The following is a 26,288-nucleotide window of genomic DNA, read 5'->3' as shown; positions in this document are numbered from 1 at the left end:
TTGGCCTCTATGTTTTATTACCAAAGGTTCTGTCTGTGTTTTTTTCTTAGGAATGCTGACTTTGATCACCTGGAAAGTTAGGCTTAAATACCGACGAACTTCCCAAGGCCTGAATTTACAATTATGCCTTAGGATTACCCTTCGGTAACTTGTTTAAATTATTTCCAACTAGCATTAAACCCTATTACACAAAAATAATTGGAAAAGCACTTAGATCGTTCTAATCATTTTAAAAATCCAATCTAATTTTGAAGTGTTTTTTCCTTTCCCCTTGCTACACAGTTCTTCATTTTATGTTCCAGATCACCTTTTTTAGACACTTCCAGTTCTGATACAATGACCATTCCTGAAGCCCAGAGCTGTGTTAATGACAATTACTAGCATTCTGTATTGAAGGCCAGAAATTACAATGATGTGTTCACACCTGGGTCATTATGTGGTCTATAGCAGCTATTTTTTGAATTAGACTTGTTTGTTGCATTGACAAGTGAACCTGAACATCATTCAGCTGTACCCACTTGTGCCCCAGCAGTCCTGGGCCACCTCAACCTAACATGTCTGAGGCGAGATACTTCTTCCCAGTAGCTGTAATCCCTTGTCCTAGCTCCCTAGCGGCAACATAATTTCATCCCCTTTTAAGAAGCAAATGCCAATACTTTGTCACTAAACCAGATTCGTTGTGGACATCCCAGCATGGAGGTTCTAGAAGAGATGCACCTTGGTAGCCACTAGCCCCATGTGACTGTTGGGCACCTGAAATCTGACTAGTATGCTAGGAATGTACAACACACAACAGTTACGAAAACATAATACAAAAAAAGTAAAGTGTATTATTAATAGTTCTTATATGTTGAAATTATTTTTGGGGTTAAATAAGACTATTAAAATAATTTTACCTGTTTTTATTTTTCTAGTGTAGCTGCTAGTAAATTTTAGATTACACATGTGGCTAATGTAATTTTTGGATCGGACAGTGCTGGTCTAGACCAAACTACAGCCCTTGCTTCAATACCGTCCTGCCACTTGGTTTTGTAAATAAAGCCGTATCCATTGGTTTCCACATGGCACGTGGCTATTGTCAAGGTACAGCAGCGTCGAGTCGTTGTGACAGAGACCGTATGGCCCACAAAACCCAAAGTGCTTACTCTTTGTTTGTAGTAAATAGTTCCGGAGAAAAAGTTGGCTGACTTCTGAGCTGGAACAATGGTCTGATCCATGCTTTAGAGCTACCAGAAAAAAAGGAAAGAAAAAAAAAGCTTTTTATAGAGAAAGCTTTTTATAGCACTGTTTTCTAGCTAAATCGTATTATTTCTCCCTCTAATTTTTATAAAGTCTTCCTTTTCTTCCACAGCCCTTATCCATAATTAATGACTTTAACCTATTTCATCATCTCTGCTATTTAAAGCCACGCACAATTTGTTTAAAATAACAGTGCACGATTAAATAATGCTGCTATAAAAAGTATTATCTTGTTTTCGTCCTGACAGCCTTACAGTGTTGCCAGTACCCTTCCTACTCCACCCCTTCGATGCTGTGGGCACTTCGGCTGCTGGGTGGGGCAGGACCTCCTGCATGCCTGACTGGTGCACCGGGTAACCTGGTAACCGTGGGATCTAATCCACTCATCCTGGGGACAAGTGATTGAACAATCCAGGATATAGAGAAAATAGACTTTGACGCACCTCTTTGTGGTAGATAATCGTTGGTCTGAGTCTAAAGCCAAATTCAAGGAGGTTGTAGTTGGCCTTAGTGTAGATCTGTTCACTAAACTGGCAGAGAGAAGAAAAAGTCTCACAGTACTTTCCTTACTAGATTTCTTCTAAATCAGTCAGCAAAGATGTAAAATGAACATTTTCAGCCTTGTAAGTTCTTAGAAAAGTTTTTAATTGGCGGCGCATGACAGGCTTACTGAGGTAGTGTGGGTTGGCTTAGATCTCCAAATCCAAATGACTGTAAGTAACGTGGTTGACCCATTTCCAGAGTCCAACTGTGCAGCAAAACCCAGTTTGTATATTGTGTTGGAGACTAGACCTCATTTTCTGGTGGGACATTTTCCAGTTTGAACCATAAGTGTTTGTAAGATTATAACATACTTGGTTTTCTTGTCTACTTTTTTTGCCAATAATGGGTAATCCCTCCCTGTGTCTGGTTTGCTTACAATAGTAGATGATCATAGATCTTCCTTCAAATTAAAGAGTTTAATTTTAGGCGTCTAATATGAATTCTTACCATTACCTACCAAAATTTTCAAATGTTGCTCTCTTTTTTAATTTTTATTTATTTATGATAGTCACATACACAGAGAGAGAGAGAGGCAGAGACATAGGCAGAGGGAGAAGCAGGCTCCATGCACCGGGAGCCTGACGTGGGATTCGATCCCGGCTCGCCAGGATCGCGCCCTGGGCCAAAGGCAGGCGCCAAACCGCTGCGCCACCCAGCGATCCCTCTTTTTGCTTCCTAACTCAACCACATTTACACCGATTGCCACTTAATCCAGACAGTAAAGGCACCATTGCATAACAGTTGGCAAAACTGTAAGTTGGGGACTTCCACCATATTACTGAGGTACCTGGGTCCTTTGCTTGGAAAGGACAGTGCATGTTAGGTAGATGGAGTTGGACTTAACACAGATCAGAGGAAAATGAATCCTTGCCCATGAGCTCAGACTCCCCCTACTTAGTTTATCTTTCTGATTTCTCAGCTTTATCCCTTGTCAGAAAGAAAAACGAATACTTATCCATGTCATTCCCACGGATATCAGTGATAATGAAATAAGTTTTTTAATTATTAATCTTAAAAACTGTGACCTGAAGAGACCCTCAACGACATAAGCTATTCATTTTTCAGGTCTTTTATTAGTCCCTAATAGCGTTATTTAAAGACCTATTATCACTGCAGCACACGTCACCAGATTTTCCTATTTTCTACTTGTCATTTTATCAATTTTTGTATCTGTATTTCAGAAATAGTGTGGCTGCATTTTACCAGAATAGGCACATCAATCCACATTTTGCTCTTTTTGTTTATATCTGCAGTCCTATTTAAATTCAGTATTTCCAACCACAAAAGGTGTTAGAAAATTCTATTTCAGGCTCGAGAAAAAGTACAGCAGGACGTGGTTCAAATCTTAAGCTGTATTTATTTCTGATCTTCTTCTACAGCTACCATTGTACAAAAAATAAATAAAACAGTCATGCCGGAATAATTAAATAAACCAGTGGTTTCAAGGTTACCTTCATTGTTTTCAGCCCTTCTCTGGTGCGAAGCATGAGAACACAGTTGGTGAGGTAGTGTCTTTCTAGAATGCTGACCCCAGAGTCCATGCAGAGCATCCCCGGATAGGTCAAAAAATCTAAATTAAGGCTCTTCAGAAATCTGTGCCCAGCTGGAGCCACCTTGTGCTCAGTACGCAAATGCTGATAAAGCAGCTCCAGCGCACTGCGCTACCTGACAGTCTTCGAAACGAAACTTTGTAATAGGGGAAAAGAATAAGTGTGACTCTGCGTCGCGGGCAGGCAGGCAGTCACCTCGTCCCATCCGAAAGCCGGGGAGGAATGTCTGGGCGCCAGCCCGCCAGAGCCGCACGTGCACTGGGTACTGCTGCCTCCGCCGCTTTGCAACACAGCCTGGCTTTACCCTCTTTAATGTCTTACAAGTTCAGTTATTTCTGTTTTCTGAGACGTAAAGCTGCCGGTCTAATAGCTGCCTCGGGGAGTTAAGTGGCTCAGATGAGATCGTCTGTCACATAGTCAAGTCGTGACGCAGTCGTGGACGGAACGTGGCTCCAAGCCACGTGACCTGGAGTAAGACATTGCGCCTTTCCTGAGCCCCTGTCTCTTCATCAGTAGGACAGATGGTGATACTGCAACCTCGTTGGGTGGTTGTGAAGATGAGTAGCCACGTGCGTGCACAGCGGGCCTGGCCGTCTAGCAGCTGGACAGCGGTGCCTTCGGTTGGCGTGTTGACTGCGAGGCGGTCGGAGATCACAAGGCCCCTATAAGTCGCGGTAGCGAAGGTCCTTAGGGCAGCCCTGGAAGGGAACCTAGGAACAGGCTGGCTTGTGATTTGAGGAAGGCTACTCAAGACCTCCTGTCCCTTAAAATACACCCCACACAAGGCAAACCTGTTTCTCAGTACCTAGAATATTGCGGACAGTTCACGTCTCATCTAAAAAGGTAATAGTCATCCCAGGACTCAAGATGGCAAAGTGAGGACGTGGTTGGGTCCCCTGGCGCAGAATTCCAGTTTCCCGGCTGTGCGGACAACACGGGAGCCCAACACCTCTCTGTGGGCCTCGCCACAGGGGCCGAGGGACCACTGAACAGACTCCTGCTGCGGGCCGGGGGGACGTGATGGCCACAGTGAAGGGGGCACGCCAGCTCGGAAGGAGGGCACATCCGGCGCGGGTAGCTAGGGATAGTGAAGGTCACTCCGGAGAAAGGATGGCGTGTCGCCCTCTTTAGAGGATAACGTGAGGCTCTCGGTGATGAGGGTGAAACGAAGGATGCTGCAGTCGGGACCAGCCACAAAGGAGCGCAGACGGCGGCCCGGGATGGCATCCGGCGCTGGCCGCACCGTGGGAGTATTCGGGGTGTACTTGTCTTAAAAAATAAAAAGTATTTGCTCCCCGCCAAAAAAATATAAAGGTAACAATCCGAGAGAAAGCGTTAGAACATGACTGTCGCCAGGACGTTGGGTTCATAGACCCCGCTGATCTCCATAAGCTGCCGCCAAGGCCCCGAGAGCGACCCTTGTCCTGCACGAGCGGATGCCACCCCCCCAGGCCCCAGGAGAGCGGGCTGCCTTCGGGGGGGGGGGGCGCCACCCTGGAGCAGGTGCCCTGCGCCGGCCCTTTGCGGGGACAGAAGTTCTCGGAGATGATGGGAAATGGCAGCTCGGCTCCGGGAGCGGGACAGCGCGGGCCTGTCCTCGTCCCACCGGGCGGAGTCGGGATCCCGTGAGACAATAGCTCGAGGGCAGAGGCGGCCAGGCCGGGCCGCGCGGGGCTAACCGGTAGCCGCTGCTCTAACTGGCGCTTAGGAGTAAACAGAGCAAGAGCCTAAGTAGCTGCGTCTCCGGGTGCGAGTTCTGCCTTTCACTTGTCTGGGGGTGAGCTACAAAGGGCATGATTTCCAGTTAAAACCAAACCTTAAAACAATAACACTGAGCCTTTGGGAGCCTGCTTCTCCCTCTGCCTGGGTCTGGGTCTCTCATGAATAAATAAATAAATGTTTTAAAAAAAAAAACACTTTGTATAAGAAGAAATGCAGACTCAAATCCTAGCTGTACCCACACCTTCGGCGTTTGCTTTTGAAATTCCAAGACACCAGCTCTTACCCTTAGAGTAGCCGGTGGCACTTCTCAACTGATTTATTCAGATACTTAACAAACATCTAATTTTTTAAAGTAATTTTTTTTAAGTTTTTTTTTTTAAGATTTTATTTATTCATGAGAGAGAGAGAGGCAGAGACACAGACAGGGAGAAGCAGGCTCCATGCAGGGAGCCCGAAGCGGGACTTGATCCCGGGCCCCCGGGGTCACACCCTGGGCTGAAAGCGGCGCTAAACCGCTGAGCTACCGGGGCTGCCCTAAGTAATTCAAGAACTACTGACTATTTCTAAATGCCCCCAAGTGAGCTCTTCTGGTAAAACCTATTCCAATAAAGTTAAATCTCCAATTTAAAAAAGAAAGAAAGAAAGAAGTCTATGGGTTTCCATAAAGCCAGGGAGCGGGGATGACAGCTAGGGAATCTGCACTTAGTAGCCAGTTGGATAACTGGGTACCTTTTGGATTGAGTTGGGACCCTTCACACCTGTGAATTGGTCTGGCCCCGCCTCCTGGTGGCCTGTCAGGAGCTGTTCCCCGACCCCCCACCCCCGACGTGCATTTTAGAGAGGGGTTCTGGGGCAGCCCTGGTGGCTCAGCAGTTTCTGGAGACCCAGGATCGAGTCCCACGTCGGGCTCCCTGCATGGAGCCTGCTTCTCCCTCTGCCTGTGTGTCTCTTTCTTTCATGACTAAATAAGTAAAATCTTAAAAAAAAAAAAAATTTAAAGAGAGGGGTTCTCTGCTGCCCGTGCTCCTGGGACTTGTGGTCCTCAGAGAGGAGACGAATGGTGTGCAGGACGCGACACACGTCCCACCTCGCCCCTCGGGAGAAAGTGCCTCGGGCGTGTTCTCCCCGCAGCGGGAGGGTGTCTAGATGGGTGCGCGCGGCTCGCCGCCTTCCCGATGTCCCTTCCGGCGAGGTGAGGCCTGTGACCGGAGCAGAAGTGACAGGAAACTGCTGGGCTGAGCTCCATCCCCTTCCCTTCGGGTCCCTGCTGTCGGTTTTGTGACCCTGGTGAAGAGCTCCGGCTGACTACAGATGTGACCCCTGGGGACAGCAGAGCCGGACCGCCCCAGGGTCCCTGCCACTGCGGAGCTGGGCCGCTCACATGATGGAGACAGATGTCTTGTTGAAGCCATGGTTTTTTGAGGTGTGGTGTCAGCAATCCAACCCGTATCCTAATTAATCCAGAGTCCTCGGCCCTCATTCCTGGCCCCCCATTCCCGCCCCCTTCTAGGTGTAGAGAAAATCCATTAAAGGGAAAAGCCTACCTCCAGGGTGTGGACAGAGCTCCCACTACCAAAACTTAACCCATTCCAGTGTCTCAAACTTTTTTTTCTCATTATCACCCCCCATAAAGAACCCTTCTTAGACATTTTTTTTCTGTAATCAGTGCCCCAATCCTTGAAATGTGAATACCTTACATATGCTGTGTATCTTGTGCTTGATACATAAAAAGAGTTAAGATTTTTTTCAACCCCACGGCCAGTCTCCTCCCCGTCGGGGGGATATTACCATGGACAAGGCATGCTTTTATATAAATGACCTGGTTGATGATGGTTGTCAGAGACTATGATACTACTACAAACTGTTTTCTGGTACCCAGAATTTAAAATTCCAAAGATCACCCAGAGATTTTTGATTAAAAACCTCTCCGAGGTGGGTGCATCTGCTGGTCCAGCATGTAGGGAAGTACATGGAAGTACTGAATTCACCCAGTACAGTGTACACAGCTGGCAGGGGGGGCGGGGGTGCAAGTCCTGGCTGGCGAGGCCTGGGCAGCCGCCACCACACCCGTGAGTTCTTACACGTAGGGAGCCCTTCAGGCTGGCTTACTGACATTCATGGGTGGGCTCAGGAGGGTTGCAGAGGGAACACTTAGTGACAATCCAGCCCAGTGCTACATTAGCCATAATTTAAGGCAGGATAAAATAACTTCGTTTGAGAGTGTTAGAAACATATACATTTCTGGCTCAAAGTCCTACTTCTTCCTACAGAAAAACCCAAAACTCCCAAGCCAGACAATACGCTCTGGCACCCGTTGGTAGGAAATGTGTACTTCTAGGAGTTTAGACACCTGTTGTGTTATGCTGTTGCAGGGAATGACATTAGAGCGGTCCAAAGAAACAAACCGAGAAGACCAGCCAAGGCCACCGGTTTGCGGACTAGAACAGCCAACATCTAGGAATCATCACATTTGGCAAAAAGCTTATGTGATAAAGCATCGCCATCTGTTTTAATTGAATAACTTGACTATTCATGTCCTCATTCGAAATACATAAGTGCAACAGTTATTCTAACCATGGAAATGAAAAGAAAGAAAGTGGAGGTGGGAACAACAGACAAGTAGAGGTAGGAGTAGCAGGTATTAAGAAGGAGAACGAAACAAAATTGGTTAATGCTCAAGTACTGTTCACTTTAAGAGGCAGATAATTGTGCACCTGTGCTAATCTGTCTATGAATTTCCCTATTTTATTTTTTATTTTAAGTAGGTACCACACCCAAGGTGGGGTTTGAACTCACAACCCAGAGACCAAGAGTCCCATGCTCTACCAACTGAGCCAGCCGGGCACCCCTGAATTTCACTGTTTGAACCACTACAAATCTAGTTAAAGTTGATCAAAGGAAGAGAAGAAATCAATACTAACAATATTTCATAATGCCTTTCTAAAGAATCTCATAGGGAAGGAGCCATATAGTGACAAATATCTTTTTTTTCCTTTTTTTTTTTTTTTTTTTAGAGAAAGAGAGTGCACTATGCACGCACAAGCGGGGTTGGGGGGTTAGGAGGAGGAGGCAAAGGAAGAGGAAAGAGAGAATCTTAAGCAGGCTCCACACCCAGAGCGGAGCCTGTCCTGGGGCTTGATCCCATTAAGAGTTGGAGGCTTAACCTTAACTGAGCCACCCAGGCGCCCCTATATGGACAAATATCTTAAAGGAGGTAAGGACTCCAGTGTAATGTCAACCACTCCTGTGCAACTCCATAACGATCCATGAGCACTGAGGATGCAGACCCTGGGACTCGGCACAGGCTCCCTAAGACGCAGCCAGGCTAGACGAGTACTGCGGGCACCGCCTGCCTCTGTGGTGTGTGGTGTGGGTCTTACACAAGGACTGTTGTTGTATAAAATCATCCAGGGGAATGCAGGCACAGCACACTAGGATTCCCTTGTGTATTTACTTCAGCTAAATACATATTAAGTATACACATTCATGGAGAGGTCAACAATTTTTATTCAATAAAGGTAGGAGAGCAAAAAGTCTGCTTTTTTACCAAGACACTTGAAAAGTCAACCCTGGTGGACAAGATGGAAAAATACGAATCGGATGAAAGCACGGTTTAAAAGAACATGTGTGGTTGGCCAAACTGTCTTTAACTAAGTACATGTTCCTATAAAAGAATACGCAGTGTTAGAAAGATCTCGCTTCAGCCAAACGTTTCTATACATTTTGTACAATTCTAATAAAAACTTCCGTGGATTCTTTGTTGAAAACTGGTAAATGATCAATAATGAAGCAGCAGAAAAAAGAAATTAAGGGATCGATCCCGTTTGTAATTGCACCAAAAATAATAAGATACCTGGGAATAAACCCAACCAAAGAGGTGAAAGATCTTTACTCAGAAAATTATAGAACACTTGTGAAGGAAATTGAAGAGGACACAAAGAAATGGAAAAACACTCCACGTTCGTGGATCGGAAAAACAAACATTGTGAAAATGTCTATACTACCCAAAGCAGTCTACACGTTTAATGCAATCCTTATCAAAATACCACATTTTTCACAGAGCTAGAACAAATGAGCTTAAAATTTGTATGGAACCACAAAATACCCCTAATAGCCAAAGTAATCCTGAATCAGAAAAGTAAAGCCAGTGGCAGCACAATTCTGGACTTCAAGCTGTACTACCAAGCTGTGATCATCAAGACAGCATCGTACCGGCACAAAAACAGACACATAGATCAATGGAACAGAATAATGGACCCACAACAACACAGTCAACTAATCTTTGACAAAGAAAGAGAGACTATCCATCGGGAAAAAAACAAAAAAAAAAGTCTCTTCAACAAATGGTGTTGGGAAAACTGGACCCCTTTCTTACAGCACACACAAATAAATTCAAAATGGGTGAAAGATGTAAATGTGACACAGTAAACCATCAAAATCCTAGAGGAGAACACAGCAACCTCTTTGACCTCAGCCATAGTTAACTTCTCACTTAGACATGTTGCGGGAGGCAAGTGAAGCAAAAGCAAAAATGAACTATTGGGGATTCATCAAGATAAAAGGCTTCTGGGGACGCCTGGGTGAGCACCTGCTTCGGCCCAGGGCGTGATCCCGGAGTCCCAGGATCGAGTCCCACGTCGGGCTCCTGGTGCATGGAGCCTGCTTCTCCCTCTGCCTCTCTCTCTCTCTCTCTCTCTCTGTCTCTGTGTCTCTCATGAATAAATAAATAAAATCCTAAAAAAAAAAAAGATAAACTCCTCTACAACAAAGGAAACAACTAAAAGGCAACCTACGGAATGGGAGAAACATTTGCTAACAACATGTCTGATAAAGGTACTTCTGGCATCTGATTTGGATACTTCCAAAATCTATGAAGAACTTCTCAAACTCAACACTCAAAAACCAAATAATCCACTTGAGAAACGGTCAGAAGACATCATGAACAGCCATTTTTCTAAAGAAGACATCCAGATGGCTCACAGACCCGTGAAAAGATGCCCAACATCACTCATCAACAGGGAAATACAAATCAAAACCAAGATGAGAGACCACCTGTCACCTGTCAGAATGGTTAAAATCGACAACGCAGGAAACAACAGATATGGGTGAGGATGCAGAGAAGGGGGGACCCTCTTACACTGTTGGTGGGAATGCAAGCTGGTGCAACCACTCTGGAAAACAGTGTGGAGGGTCCTCAAAAAGTTAAGAATAGAGCCACCCTGTGATCCAGCAATTGCACCTCTAAGTATTTACCCAAAGAATACAAAAATACAGATTCACAGAGGTACATGTACCTTGATGTTTATAGCAGCATTATCAACGACAGCCAAACTATGGAAAGCGCCCGAGTGTCCCTCGACAGATGAATGGATAAAAAAGATGTGGAATATACACAATGGAATCTTATTCAGCCATCAAAAAAAAAAAAAAAAGAAAGTGGCGAGGCCACTTGTAACAACGTGAATGAAGCTAGACGGTCTTACGCTAAGTGAAGTAAGTCAGAGAAAGACAAATACCATCATTTCACTCACGCGTGGAATTTAAAAAGTAAAACAGATGAACATAGAGGATAGAAGGAAAGAGAGACAAACCAGAAAACTTTTAACTGTGGAGAACAAACTGAGGGTTGTTGGAGGGGAGGGGGGTGGGGGACGGACTAAGGAGGTGAGGGGCATTAAGGAGGGCACTTGTGATGGGCACTGGGTATTGTATATAAGTGACGAATCACTCAATTCTCCTGAAACCAATATCACACTATAGGTTTACTAGAATTTAAATAACAATTTGGAAAAAAAAAAAAAGGGCAGGGGAGGAAAAAGAAAGAAAAAAAACTAGTAAATGATAATAAAGTTAATCTGAGCATGTAAACATGCAAAACTTAACAGGGTGTGGGACACCTGGGTGGCTCAGCGGTTGGGCACCTCCCTTCAGCCCAGGGCGTGATCCTGGGGTCCCGGGATCGAGTCCCACCTTGGACTCCTTCCATGGGTCCTGCTTCTCCCTCTGCCTGTGTCTCTGCCTCTCTGTGTGTCTGTCTCTCATGAACAAGTAAATAAAAAACCTTTAAAAAAACAAGCAAACAAACAAGATGTGCTTAAAAGACGTATAACAAGGGGGCACTTGCTCTTGCCAGTATCAAAGCTTTCTATAAAGAAACGGTATTTATAAATATGTAAAATTGTTATATAGAGTTCCTTTTTTAAGTCATTTAAACATAGTAGTGAGTTAACAAATAGGATATACATAGAGGGTTTAGGATGTGATACAAGTATATCAAAGCAGTAGGTTAAGAACAATGGTGAAGGGATCCCCTGGGTGGCGCAGCGGTTTGGCGCCTGCCTTTGGCCCAGGGCGCGATCCTGGAGACCCGGGATCGAGTCCCACGTCAGGCTCCCGGTGCATGGAGCCTGCTTCTCCCTCTGCCTGTGTCTCTGCCTCTCTCTCTCTCTCTCTCTCTCTCTCTGTGACTATCATAAATAAATAAAAAATTAAAAAAGAAAAGAACAATGGTGAAGTCACCGAGCAACCAGCTGGAAAGAAATTATGTCCCATCCCCATCTCGCCCCATATTAAAAACTAGAAGAAAGCATTTTTGAAATTTTACAATTTGCAATGGGAAAGGCTTTCCTAAGCATGATGGGAAAACCCAGAAGCTATAAAGGAAAGGTGATAGATTTGACAATATAAAAATGGAAAACTGCTGACGAATCACCTGACGAGGCATACGAGAGTGAGGAAAAGCCTGCAGGGTGTGTGTACGACTACAGGCCAAAACCCATAATCTGAAAAATCCCTTCATATCAACATTAAATCGATGACTGGTCACAGAACACAAAAGGACGAATCCTAGCAAAAGGACCACAAACATCCCACAAACGGTCTTCACCTCACAAACAGCATTTAAACGGATCTCTCACTTGTCACCTGAGATTGGCAAAGATCAGCAACAGCCACGGCTGGCAAGGGCGTGAAGAGAGAAGCACCGTAATATGCGTCGGTGGAAGTGCAGAGTAAGAGAAACGTTAACCTTTCTGGAATGTACTTGCCGGTGTCTATCACCATCTAAAATATGAGTCCTAGCAACTGTTTCCTGAAATACGTCCTAAAGAACTACGTAAAGGGACGCCCGGGTGGCTCAGCGGTTGAGCGCCTGCCTTCGGCCCAGGGCGTGATCCCGGGGTCCTGGGATCGAGTCCCACGTCGGGCTCCCTGCGTGGAGCCTGCCTCTCCCTCTGCCTGGGTCTCTGCCTCTCTCTCTCTGTGTCTCTCATGAATAAACGTTTTCTAAAAAAGATTTGACCTGTAAAGGCGGAATAGCAGATAAGTCCGATGAAGAGTGCGAGGACCCGCTTGCAAAAACCTTGAAAGAAATCTACGAACCGGAAGCAGAGGTGAGGCTGGAAGAGGTAAATGGAGGCAGGCTGCTGGCAGTAATTCCAAGCTGTGTTAAGGAGCTTGACTTTCATATAAGGCCACCAAGCCCCCCGCAGAGTGCTGCGTTAGTAGGATCACTCTGGTTATCACTTGGCGGATGGACAGGGACAGGCGGCAGGGATGGAGGTTAGGCCATCGGTTAGGAGGCCACTAAATGGTCCTAATAAAGGGCACTTGGGGGGCTCAGGGTGATGGATGCGAGGAGCGGGCTCTGGTCACCGAGGGACTGCAGTGGTGTACAGGAACACTTCTTTGCGTTATGTTCTGAAACCCAAACGGATCTTTCTGTTGCGGCCAGCAGCAGCTGGGCCGTGGTCCTCTAGAATGGTGCAGTTCACACTATGGTCTTGGGGACCTGTGGCATCTCCGTCACCACCGCCAGGGAGGTTGTTAGAAATGCAAATTATCGGATCCTGCCCCAGACCTACGGAATCCTGGTCTGTAGGGGTGGGGCCCAATCATCTGCTTGAGGACATTGTCCGCGCGAGTCTGTGCTCAGTAAACGTTGAGAGCCACAGCAGAGCCTTGCTGTTCCACGTGTCCCTGGGCTCCGAGGATCAGCGTCACCTGGGACTTCCTTCGGAGACACGGGATCCCAGGCCCTCCCCAAATCCTACTGAGCCACAATCTGCCTGTGCACATGGTCCCCGGGTTGTTTGTAGGTAATGGCACTTTGAGAAGCGCGTCACCCGGTCACGGGTGCTGACCGCATCCTTCCCACCGAGGGCCTCCGTCGTGGGACTATGGCAGGGAGCTGTCCGTCTGGACGGTCTGCTTCCTAGCTGACGTATGACGTTCGTTCAGGCTCTTGATGGTCCCCACCCTCTGCGACTGTGGGCTCCCCGGGGCTCCATCCTCTCCCACCTACATTGCCAGCGTTCCTCTCGCGTCTCTTGTAAACTCTTCCTTTCCAAAGCAACGATTACCGGGCTCCTCGGCTCCCGCTTTCCACTGACCGTATCCTGATGGCTCCGACGTCTTGCCCCGCAGGTCGCATGTGGCCACTGCCTAGTTGACACCTCCACGTGTGCAAGCATCTCCAACTCATCACAAAATCAACTTTAAAAAAAAAAAATAAACCTTTTCTTATTCCCAAACTTGCTTTTCACCCTCCACCCCCACCCCGTACCCAATCAGCTAATTGCTCAAGGTGAAAACCCTAGGAGCCAGACGTGGCTCCCCCCCCCCGCCCCCCATCATGTGTAATCCGTGTATCTAAACCCTGAGTCCTGGTGGGCCTGGCCCTAAATATCTCAGAACTTGACCGACTCTTCTCCCTTCTATTGCCTAATCCAAGTTACCAACCCTTGTCAGGATCGTTTGATTTTATTTTTTAGAGATTTTATTTATTTATTCAAGAGAGACCCAGAGAGGGGGAGGCAGAGGGAGAAGCAGGTTCCCTGCGGGGAGCCCGACTCGGGACTCATCCCAGGACCCCGGGGTCAGACTCGGGACTCATCCCAGGACCCCGGGGTCACGCCCCGAGTGCAAGGTAGATGTTCCACCACGAGCCACCCAGGCGCCCTGACCTGAGCCTTACTCTCCGCAGTTCCCTACTTTGTCTAAGCCTCAAAGCTTTATCTCGCTGGTAAAGCCATTTCCTATTAAAACAAGCAGCTGCTAATGAGCACTACTTCCTTTCCTCGGGGGATGCGCATTGCACCACAGACACACATTCTCCCCCGGAGCGACACAATCTTAGACAAAACCCTACATGCACAAAGGGAAAAGTTCTATTTAAGGAGGCATCAGTCCGCATATGTATTTATTAAGCGCCCAGATGTGTTTTACGTAAGGCATCTCGACATGAAAGAGGCGGATTACAAATAATCCCCGCTCTCAAACCCGGAGCATCAAAGACACCAACACTGAAGTCAAAACATGACAAATGCCGTCTGAAAAGACAGCTGACACTTATTTTTATTAGAGCCACCCAGCAGCTTCCACAACCCGTTGGCACAGAATGTGTCCTCGTTATTAACAGCAACAGACACAGGGAGGAGGAGAGAATCCCCCACTGGGGTGACCGGGAAGGGCTCCCGGGACCAAGTTATTCCGTGTTGGGACGAGCCACGTGGGCCGTGTGCGCAGGGGGAGGACCCACCCGGCGGCCGGATCGTTCCTATACGAGAGTCACCCAGACAGGGCTGGCCCACCCGCCGGCCGGCGGCTCCCTGGGGTGCACGCGCCCAGGCGAGGCTCAGGCCCTGCCCTCCGAGGCTTCCGCTCTAGGCCCCAGGGCAAGGCCACAGGCCCGGAGCCCGCAAGGGGAGCGAGCGCGCCGCCCCGCCCCGACACCAGGGGGCGCCCCGGGACGCAATCTCGGGGGGGGGGGGGAGCGCACACCGTGGTCAGCAAACACCTTCCAGCAGGTGGTCAGCAAACACCTCCCAGCACGTGCCTGCGGGCACCGGGCACGGGGGGGGGCGTCGGGACGGGGTGTGAGGTGGGGCGGCTGAGCCTGGGGGGTAAGGTGGGGGGCGAGACCAGGTGGGGGAGGAAGGTGGAGGGGGCGGAGATGGGGGGCGAGGGGGAGAGGTGGGGGGCGAGGAAGGTGGAGGGGCGGCCAGACCCGGGACGGAATCTCGGGGTGCTCCCACCGTGGTCAGCAAACACCTTCCAGCACGTGCCTGCGGGCACAGGCCCGAGGGGGGGGGGGGGGGGGGGGCGGCCGCCGGGGAGGGGGGTGTGAAGCTGGGGGCGGCTGAGCCTGGGGGGGTAAGGTGGGGGGGCCGAGACCAGGTGGGGGGAGGAAGGTGGAGGGGGGCGGAGATGAGGGGCGGGGAGAGAAGTGGGGGGCCGAGACCCGGGGGTGAAGGTTGGGGGCAGAGGCGGGGGGAGGGGCAAACCGGGAGAAGGGGGGGCGGAGGAAGGTGGAGAGGGCCCGAGACGGGAGGTGGGAGGGGTAGAGGGCATGACCCGGGGGAGGCGGGGAGGGCCGGCGGCGTGGGGGGGTGGGGGGACGTGACGGGGGGAGGGGCGCGGGCCCAGCGGGGCGGGGGGCGTGGCCCCGGGGGGGGCGGGGGGGGGCGTGACCGGGGGGAGGGGCGCAGGGGGCGTGACCCCGGGGGAGGCGGAGGGGAGGGGCGGGGGCGGGGGCGGGGCGAGGCCCGAGCGTCCCCGCGGCGTCCGTCCGCCCGCCGGGCCCTCAGCGCGCCCGCCTCCAGCAGCTCGGGCGGGGGTGGGTCCCGAGGCGCCCCCCTCGGAGCCGCCCCCCTGGGCCTGGGCCTGGGCCTGGGCCTGGGCCTGGGCCTGGGGCGGGGCGGGGGCGGGCGCGTGCGCGGCGGGCGGCGGCCTGGAGGCTCCGAGTCGGCACCTCGCGGGCCGGGGGCCGAGCGCCCAGGGGCCGCCGGGGCGGGCCGCGGGGGCGGGGGCGGGGGCGGGGCCGGCGCGGCGAGCGGAAGTGCGCCGCTTCCTTCCGGCCGGCGCCGCACGAGACGGGGCGGGGCTCCGCGGGAGGGGGCGGGGTCTGGCGCTGACGGACGGCTCCCGGGGCCTATGGGCGCGGCCCTGGCGGCCCGGCCTCCCCGGCGCGCCCCTTCCTCGGGGCCGCGGACGCCCCCCGGCCGCCCAGTTGTCGGGTGCGGCGCCAAGCTCCGCCGCTGCCCCGTGGCCGCCGCCTGCTCCCCCGCGGCCCTCGGCGCCCCGCGGCCGGCCGGCCTCCCTCCCCGCCCGGAGCCGCGCGCCAGGACGGCCGAGGCCGCAGGTCTGTGCTGCGGGGGCATCGGCCGCGAGGACCGGGCCCGGGGCGGGGGGGGGGGGGTGGGACCGGGGCACCGCGCGGCCGGGCCGGGCCGGGCCGGGCCGGGGCGGGGCGGGGGCAAGTCCTCGAGGTCGCGCGGCGGCTCCGGGGCGGCGGGGGCGGCGGGAGGCCGAGCAGGTGCGCGCCCCGGGGCGGGGGGGGGGGCAGCGGGCCCTCCCGCCCCTGGGACGTTGGGGCGACGCCCCCCATCCGGTGGCGGAACTTGGGTTCGCAGTTGCGGCGGAGGGCGCGGAGCGGTGTCTGCCGCCCTCGGGCCCTAAGTTGCCGGGAGTTTGCGGCTCCTCCGCGAGCGCCTGCCCAGGGTCGAGGTCGTGCGGGGCCGAGCGCGTCCTGCCTTGCACCGCTCGCTGCTCCGGGGTCCCGCACTTTCATGGCTCGCACTCAGCTGCGTTTTTGCATCTCACTTTTTTTTTTCTTTCTTTCTTTTTTTCCACGCTTCGCACGAATGAATGAACGAATACATTGTGTAGCGTCGGTTGGTTGGTTGGTTGGTTGGTTCTTTTCCTAAAGCAAGTTGTTTCCGTTTGGGAATTAATATGCTGCCCCCCCCCCTCTCCCCAAACCACGGTGCCCGGAGACTGGTCGTATTTGATAGTAATTAGGGAAACGCTGTTCATTATGCAGAGGAGCGAAGCAAGATGTTCCGGGGGACCGCAGCCAGCTTACTCACCGCCACGGCTCCCTCGCCTCCCACTCGCCGCTTCCAAACCAGGCGCCTGCACCCTGCCTTCACTCCCACTTTTGCTCCCCGGGATAGCAGCTGCCCTGATTGGCACACCCCCGCTGCCATCACACACTGGGGCGTGTGCATTGTTTTTAAAGGACGTCGGTATTAAATGCAAGCACCTGAGGCAAAACAAGTCTTTTTCCACTCCTTCAAAGTCAGGCCGGTCCACGGATTTACTACTGAGCTCCTCTCTCCCTGTGCTAGGAAACTGTGCACTGGACCTAAAGCTGCTGCATGATGCATCGATTATGGGGTCAGATGCGTGGTAACTAACTGCAGGGGCTCAGGAAGGAGAAACATCAGTAGCTGGCACGGCCAAAGACGGGAGGGCTTCTCGGAGGAAGGTCACCACCACCGGCTTGTCTGGGATGCCCATCCCTATTCTTGACTCTTGATAGTATGTATTAAGTAAATACGTGTGTTGCATCTTGACGGTAACTTTGGAGGCCGGTTAAGATTCGATGGGGAAGCGGGAGCACATGCTAAGCCCGGGGAGGGACAAGGCATCGTGTCACCTAAGCACAGATGAGCACAGGGTGTGTTGGGGAGACGGGGGACTGGCCTGTGGACACGCAGCTTCACTTTTCTGTCGTTTGCAGGAGTGGTTGGAAGAACAATGCGTGTAAGTCTCTGACACCATGATATCCATCAGGCAAAGAAAAGGAGTGAAAACCACAGAAGTTTCTGAGGATTATGCGGCCCGAGAAGCCAATGTGAAGTTGGAAAATAAATTGCCATCTGGTAGGTGATTCAAATTAAAAGCAGCACTTTGGATTGCTTTTATTTCTGCATATTAAAATATCACTCTCCAATAGAGTGAGAATTTGGCGAGACCTAACGCTTGACGAAACTTGCTCTAATGCCCTGATGTTTGGTTCAACAATTGATCTGATGGCAATTTGAGAATACTGTTTTTATAGTTACGATCAGAATAAAAGAGGAAAGAGCTCCGATTAGAAGAACCCCTTGTTTCTCAGCTGTCCGTTCTGTAGGTTCCAGTTTTGCCAATCTTTGACTTTCTAGAATAATGCTCCCCCCCCCCCCCCCCCGCAGTTCAGATTTTAGTCTGTTTCTAGTTTTTCTGGTTTGTATATGCCATTCACTCTAGACAGCCTTGCCTCGGGAGACTTTCTCATTTCATTAAGGTATCGAAAAATGAATCAAGCTTTTTCATTCCTTTTTTGAATTCCTGACATTTTCTCCTTTGGTTTGGGGAGGGAGAATGATCAGAATTTGGTAAGTTGCTTATATAAGGCTGAAGATTCTTGGAAAGCTGTACATCAAATGATTTTAATTGCCAACTTCCTGACTCCAGAGTCGCTTTCTGAACTAAGCATGGTCAAGGTTTTTAAAGATAAGCATGAAACATTCCATGTCTATCAACCATTTTTGATTGATAGACTTTACATTAATGGCAGCTATGTTAATTCTTATCAGCTCGAACTAGTAATGTGGGAGAACAGTTTATTTTACTTTTATTTTATTTTTTAAAAGATTTTGTTTATTTATTCATGAGAGACACACAGAGAGAGGCAGAGACACAGGCAGAGGGAGAAGCAGGCTCCTCAGGGAGCCCAATGCGGGACTCGATCCCGGGACCCCAGGATCACGCCCTGAGCCAAATGCAGACGCTCAACCGCGGAGCCACCCAGGTGTCTCTGGGAGAACAGTTTTATAAAATAAAATTAATCTGTATTGAGAGGTCATGCCATCCAGCTCCACTATTAGCAGTTTGGGACGGGAGAGAGTACTTTCTGAAGACTTAAACAATGTAACTTCAAATTTGTTTTTTTTTTTTTTTTCAATTAAAACATAATTTTGAGGATTCTTCATTTTACTGAAGTAGTATTATGTCTGGAAAAAAAAAAAAAAAAAACCCTGAAAAGAAAAGAAAAAAAAAATGTTCCCACAAACCACCCTGAGACTGCCACTCCTGAAACTTGATCTTGCATCTAAATGCCTCTGCCCGGGTATAACTGGAAGCATTCATCTGTGGTTTTACAAAATTGAGATCCTAACTTTTGTAACTTGCTACATCCCTCTTGTTACGTAATGAACATACAGTAAGTCCATGTATTTTAAAAATGTTACCAATGTAGTCATTGTGTGATGATAGCCTAATTTATTTACCTAATTCCTTGCTGAATATTTAGATGGTTTTTAACCCTTTACCTATATTAACAGAACTATGATAAAAATCCTTGTGGCCAGATGTTTAAAACTTTATTTCTTTTATTATGCCTAGATTTAGAATTATTGGTCAAGTGGTATGCTCATTTTGGTAGCTTTTTACTACTTCCATGTTGCATTCCAGAGAGTTTCCAAGTTATTTTTCCACCATCAGTGTTTGAAAAATAATCCTATTTTGTACCCTTATTTAAAACAGTGTTAGCATTTTTAAGCCATTAAATTGGCCAACATCTAAAAAGTTATAGTTCATTGTTTTGATTCACATTTCTTTCCTTTTTCTTTTTTTCAAAGACTTTATTTATTTATTCATGATAGAGAGAGAGAAAGGCAGAAACACAGGCAGAGGGAGAAGAAGGCCCCATGCCGGGAGCCTGATGCGGGACTCGATCCCGGGACTCCAGGATCACGCCCTGGGCCAAAGGCAGGCGCTGAACCGCTGAGCCACTCAGGGATCGCCCACACATTTCTTTTTTTGAGAGAGAGAGAAAGAGAGAGAGAGCAAGTGGGGAAGGAGGGGGAGAGGAAGAGAGAAAATCCCGAGCAAGCTCACTGGCCAGCACAGGGCCCAATGCATATCCCTGAGATTATAACCTGAGCCAGAGAAATCAAGAGTCAGATGTTCAACCAACTGAGCCACTCAGGCACCCCGATTTGCATTTCTTTAATACCAATGAACGTGAATAGTTTTGTCTATTAAGTTTATTGGCCATTTTTTTCTTTTGTGTATTGCCTACTCATGTGTTAAATCTGTTTCCAACTGAAATATTCATTTCTTTAATCCTGAAAGTGTTCACTCTATATTAAGGATATTAAAGTTTCTTATATGTGCAATAAATAATTTTTCCTAGCTTATGTGTCCTTTAACTTGAGTTGTGATGGATTTTTCTCCCCATGTGTGTTTTTGAATTTTAAGTAGTCAAGCTTTTTGGTAGCTTTTAGTGAATACACCACAAATTATATGTCGACCATCGAAAAGACTTTTTATATCCTAGACATGCAACCCGTTTTCTCTTCCATTTAATGAACTCAATAGGTACAGTTATTAAACTGTGCCAAACACAGACCCTAGATATTAAGATGAATAAGATAATGTACTTTTTCTCGGAAAGCTCATGCTCTCTGGCAAACTGGACAAGTGAACAATTAGTCACATAAAAACTGTAATAAAGTATGAAAGCAAGTCTCCAGAATCACAGAAAAGAGTCCCTACTTGTCTGCTGGGCCTAGGGGAAGCTTCAGCAGTGACAGGCAGCTGGAACTTAGCATACCTGATAATCTGAAGTAGAACTAGTAAATTCCACATTCTCTACTGACTTAGCTATTTGTTTTATTTTTCTAAAAGGTTGTGCGAGTAGAAGGTTATGGAAACTTCTGTCATTTACAGTTGGTGGAACCGTTGCCCTTTGCATTGGACTTCTAACATCGGTCTACTTGGCTACTTTACATGAAAACGATTTATGGTTTTCTAATATTAAGGTATGGGGTTCCTGTGACCGTTGTGTGATTTGCTCATCAGTATCTCCAGTAGTTCACCATATAGATGAATGACCAAGATAATGCAGTTTTGCCATATAAAGAATCTAATGTCTTAAAAGGTTTGGACATAGCATAAAAAGACCTTTTTAGTTTAAAATAACATGAGAATTTTTGTAATCAGTGAATTTTTTTTTCATTTTCGTTAACTTGCTCCAGTTATGCGGCAGTTACCCTGAACTAGTATTTTTCACCTTATACATTGTGAAATTGATGCAGTAAATCATGAGTAACAATTTTGTTAGTTAAAATAAGATGCCAGAGATTATTATCACATACACTAGGGTTGAGAATTATTTGTGTAACAATATATGTACGTATGTGCAAACTGGGTCACAGTATGATATTTTTTTTCTGTTGGGTACAGTAAAAAAGAAAAGAAACCAAAATCCAGTGCTCTGAACCATGAAGTCTTAATCTGTCTCCATAGATGACCTCAGTGTGTTATACCTTTCTAATCATATATGCAGTGGTGAGAGGGTGGGGAAGCCACTATTTTTCTGAGGAAAGGAGCCATAATTTTCATCACGTTGTCAGGAGGGTCCGTGACTTTTTTGGGGGGGGGGGGGTTCGTGACTTCTTTTTTTTTTTTATTCATAGAGAGAGAGAGGCAGAGACACAGGCAGAGGGAAAAGCAGGCTCCATGCAGAGAGCCTGACATGGGACTCGATCCTGGTTCTCCAGGATCAGGCCCTGGGCTGCAGGCAGCGCTAAACCGCTGCGCCACCAGGGCTGCCCTTTTTGGGGTTCATGACTTCTTAAACACCCAATTTCCTTATCCCCTTTTCTCTCTTAAACATTTCTAGGTATCTTTTAACTTGCTGTTGTTTTCAGGACAAGCATATCACTTATGCAAGGAAACTTAACACATCACTGGTGTTTTTCATCTAAATATATTTAGTTTTGATCCAAAATGTCATGATCTTTGATTTTATTTACTATGGTTTCTAACGATTAGTTGCTGATAAATGTAAAAGTCACTTTCAGAGGTCAGATATTTATCATCTATGTGAACATTCAAAAAAAAAGTCTGTACAGAATCTAAAACAGTCCTCAAAGAGCTTTCCAAAATTTTTTTGAGCTTTGGTTCCATTATTGGATTGAATCTCCAAGGGAGATTACTTTGAATGACAAATTTAATTTAGAGGAATAACTTCTAATATGCTTATTTTAAAAACCTGTCATATTACTCTATAGGTATAGTATGTGTGCATATATACCTTCATACAAATTATCATGGTAAAAGGATAATTCTTATCCTTCAGGGACAGTGGGTAGTTTTCCTTGTCAAGAAAAAATTTTATCTTTTTTCTTGAAAGTGGAGTGCTTATAAACTGATTTCCTTGCACTAAAAAGTATTACTTTTTCTATCCACATAAGTCTTTTGACTAGAGACTGAAATACCCCCATGTGGATATTTAGCTGAAATTAAATACTAGTAACTGTGTAGTAAGGAGAAGATAGTGAAAGAGATCACAGAACTTAATTTCAAATAGTAATTTTAGCTCCTTAAAGTTTTTAACTGGCCTTGCTAGTAACCTTAAATAAATACACCCCATCATTCAAGAAACCTGAGTGCCCTTGGATTTTTCTCTTAAATCTTGCCAGGTTGTAGTAGGCATTATACTTTTACCGAGTATTTATCGAGCTCCTTTTCTGTGGCAGTGTTACCATGGGGAACGTGGAAAGAGTAACAAAGACTAATATGTTTGCCAGCAGATTTTCCGGTATCATACATTAATTCCGTAAATACATACTGAGCACTGGTAGCATGCCAGCGGGTACTGTGCTCAGTCATAGCAATAGAGCCGACTAAAACCAGGCCCCTGCCTTCAGGGAGTTTACACTCTTGAGGGTACAGGCAGGTAGGCAGACAATGGCAGCCCATCCAACGTCAGTACCGTCAGGGGGTAGGATAAGATATGGTGGGAGCACAGAACAGGGGTAGCCCAACCCAACTTTGGAAGATCAGGGAAGGCTTTCTAGAGGAAGTACTGGTTAAGGAGACCTGAAGGAAGAGAAGGGTTAACCAGACAAATTGGGGAAGAAAGGTGAATGTCCTAGGGAAGGGATGTGCACGGAAACTTTGAGAGGCAAGAGCATTGAGAGCGTTCAAGGTGTTGGAGGTAGTTCAGTCTGGCTAGAGAGGAGATGAGGAGAGAATCTACTGGGATGGTAAACAGAGAGGCCAGGTCATGAAGGAACAAGTGCCATCATCTTATTGTTTTTTAAAGATGGCTCTGGCTACAGTGTGGAGAGTGGATTTGAGGAGGAGTAGCACTAAAGTGAGAGGAAGCCACCAAGAAAATCCAATTCAGGGGATTCAGTAATATCTGAATGTCAGTAAATGCATGTGTCCTGTGTGCCAGACACAAATCTAGGCCTGGAGAATACAGCCTCTGAATACCATATGGAACTTAATTCTGATGAGGAGGGAGAAAACAGACTAACAAAAAATAAGTACTTCTTTGGAAACCACACAGGGTATAGTTATTGGGAGGATACTTAGAATCGGGTGGGAAAGCAGACCATTTTAAAGATAAGACCTATGTCAACACCTAAATCCTGGGAAGCAACCAGTTAAGCTAAGGTCCGTGGAAAACCTCTTAAGCAGAGGGAACCAGTACAAAGGCCCTTACGTAGGACAAAACCTGTCAACCTGAGTATCAGAGAGAAGGCACATGGGGCCAGACTTTTATGAGCAAAGAGGAGAATGGAACCAGAGAAGAAAAGACCAGGTGTTGGAGAGAAATGAACAGAGGCAAAGCTTATTAGAAGATAGACCTGGAAAGATACAGGGATTCCTCATTTGTGTGGATGGTGATTGAGAAGGAAGAGTCCTCAGCTGTCTTTCCATTAGCAGCTGAATGGATGGGTCCATATGCCATTCACTGTGATAATGAGCCTGTGGGAGGAACAGATCTGGAGAGCAACAGATCTGACACCTCCTACCCAGAGGTAAGCGGGACTTGACAGGTTAAGGGCACCGTGTGCCACAAAACGGCCTCACTTTAGACACAAGTTACAAGTGTGAGGGGGTCCTCAGGCTACCCTCACTTCTGACCACCACAAATTTTGGGACACCCACTATCTCCTCAGGGTCAGTAATTCGCTAGCATGCTTCACGGAACTCAGGAAGGCCTTACCCTTAGGATTGCCAGTTTTCTTCTGACAAAAGGATATAAACCAGAACCAGCCAAAGGCAGAGACTCATTGGGAGTCCAGGAGGGTCCCAAACTCAGGCTTTCCACGATCCTTTCCCTGTGGAGTTAGGACACATCGTCCTCTTGACACATTGATATGTGACAATGTGTTGAGTATGCCAACCAACAAAGCTCACCCGAGCTCTGGTGTCCAGGGTTTTTACTGGAGTTTATGTAGGTATGATTGATCGAATCACTGGCCACGACATTGAATTCACTCTCCAGTCCCCCTTTCCTCCCCGAAGGATGGGCCAATATCAGCTGGCTCCAAGCCTCAGCTCTCTAATCACATGGCTAGTCTTTCTGGCTTCGTCAGCCCCCACCCTGAGTCATCTCCTTAAAACAGACTGTCAGATGTGGTCCTGATGAACCCACCGTGAACAACAAAGACACTATTCTCACTTGGGAAATTCGAGGATTCACTGGCTACCTCCCAGGAACTGGTGACAGAGGCCAGCCAAATTCTTTACTGGGGACAGCGAGACAGCAAATGATACATCCTTGTTTGGATACGTTATGAGTCACTTTTGAAACAGTCCAAGAAGAGAGAGATGGAGTAAAGGGAGCTGGATTCATGGATCTGGAGGCAGGAGTTCCATCTGTGTTGGAAATGGACATTTTCATATTACCAGCTTGTAGATGTGTGGGCAAGAATGTTTGAAGAGTGTGCAGAGTGAGAAAGAGACCCTAGGCTAGTTTCTGTCTGCGCCTCAGATACCATCTGGGAGAAGCTATAAAACAGGAACATCCTCGAATCTAACAGGTTTCTTTCCACCAACACCCCCGTCCCCTGAAACGTACAATCGAGCTCAATCTTACTGCAGTTTTTTTCTCTTTATTCAAGCAGTAGCTTGTAGCACAGATCTTTTTTTTTCCCCCTCTGTATCACAAGAGGAATCCTCAGATGTTTCAGCCATTTCTCAAACCTGATGATACCTCTGCATAGGCATTTGGTTTATTTTTCATCTTGGATTATGTAAACCCAGTGCTGTCCAATGGAACTCTCTGCCATGAAGGAAATGATCTACTTCTGCACTGTTCAGTACCATAGCCACTAGCTAGATGTAGCTGTTATAAATACTTGAGATGGGGCTATATTGCAACTGAGGAACTAAATTTTATATTTTATTTAATTGTAAAATGTGTATACATTTTCTTTGAATAAACCAATGAAAATTCGAGCCCTTAGTGATCAGAGACATTGGGGAAAGCTCATTTTCAGAATTTATACACCTTTAGAAATTTACTCCTATACTTTATACCATTTTCATTTTGGGCGATTATGGGAATGTTTGGGAAGTGTAACTCTGTTTTCCTTTTGTACGTGTGGGTTATACTTAACCAAAATTACTAGGCTTTTTTTTATGAAAATAACTTTAATCTTCTCCGGATACTTTGAATTAGTTGTAACTATTCAGAAAGTAAAAACATTGCTTCTAAAATAGACAAATCACACATTGAGTTCATGCCTTTAGAATGAAATTTTTGATGTTAGTTGTTAATCATAACAGTGTTAGTATTTGAATGTGGGAAACTCTGGACCAAAGAGCAACTTGACGTTGAAGTAGACATTGGTTTTAAGTGGTCATAGAAAATGTGTATATACTGTCCTGTCTTAGCATATTGTTTAGTTTTAGTTTTTTTTTTTTTTAATTTTTTTTTATTTATTTACGATAGTCATACAGAGAGAGAGAGAGGCAGAGACACAGGCAGAGGGAGAAGCAGGCTCCATGCACCGGGAGCCTGACGTGGGATACGATTCCGGGTCTCCAGGATCGCGCCCTGGGCCAAAGGCAGGCGCCAAACCTCTGCGCCACCCAGGGATCCCTAGTTTTAGTTTTTTATTTAAATTCCAGTTAACATACGGGGAAGTATCAGTTTCAGGTGTACAATTTAGTGATTCCTCACTTCCATACATCACCCTCATCACAATAAACGCCCTCCTTGGTCCCCACTCACGTACTTCACCCATCCCCACCACCATCTCCCCTCTGATAATCATCAGTTTGTTCTCTACAGTTAGGAGTTGGTTTCTTGGTTTCCCTCTCTTTTTCCTCCTACAGTCATTTGTTTTGTTTCTTAAATTCCACATATGACTAAAATCATATGATGTTTGACTTTTTCTGACTTATTTCACTTATTATTATATTCTCTAGCTCTATCCATGTCACTGCAAATGGCAAGATTTTGTTCTTTTTATGGCTGAGTAATATTCCACTGGATATACACACCACATCTTCTGTATCCATTCATCAGTCTCTGGATATTTGGGCTGTTTCCATAATTGGGCTATGTAGCTAGTGCTGCTATAAACATCAGGGTGCATGTATCCCTTTGAATGAGTGTTTTTGTGTTCTATGGGTAAATACCTAGTAGTTTAATTG

The 26,288-nt window shown here is 47.4% G+C and overlaps 1 protein-coding gene across 6 annotated transcripts in view; it reads left to right on the top strand.

The window, feature by feature from the left end:
* Nucleotides 1-16,015: 16,015 nt before the first annotated feature.
* DPY19L3 (dpy-19 like C-mannosyltransferase 3) overlaps nt 16,016-26,288 on the top strand; it is a 69,287-nt gene continuing 59,014 nt past the window's right edge. Inside the window, exons 1-4 of one of the 6 annotated variants that reach the window (XM_055310108.1) lie at nt 16,016-16,194; nt 17,183-17,231; nt 17,578-17,719; nt 20,511-20,644. In XM_055310108.1, coding sequence (XP_055166083.1) covers nt 17,617-17,719; nt 20,511-20,644 — 237 coding nt within the window. In that variant the 5' untranslated portion in view covers nt 16,016-16,194; nt 17,183-17,231; nt 17,578-17,616. Of the gene's footprint in view, nt 16,195-16,875; nt 17,376-17,577; nt 17,720-20,510; nt 20,645-26,288 lie in introns of all 6 variants that reach the window. The other 5 variants (XM_055310110.1, XM_055310109.1, XM_055310105.1 and 2 more) reach the window with 5 other exon arrangements.

Source organism: Nyctereutes procyonoides, unplaced genomic scaffold (assembly GCF_905146905.1).
Source record: "Nyctereutes procyonoides isolate TBG_1078 unplaced genomic scaffold, NYPRO_anot_genome, whole genome shotgun sequence".
Classification (NCBI taxonomy): Eukaryota; Metazoa; Chordata; class Mammalia; order Carnivora; family Canidae; genus Nyctereutes; species Nyctereutes procyonoides.
The sequence above is the reverse complement of the archived record's forward strand: the minus strand, read 5'-3'. Positions and strand labels throughout refer to the sequence as shown.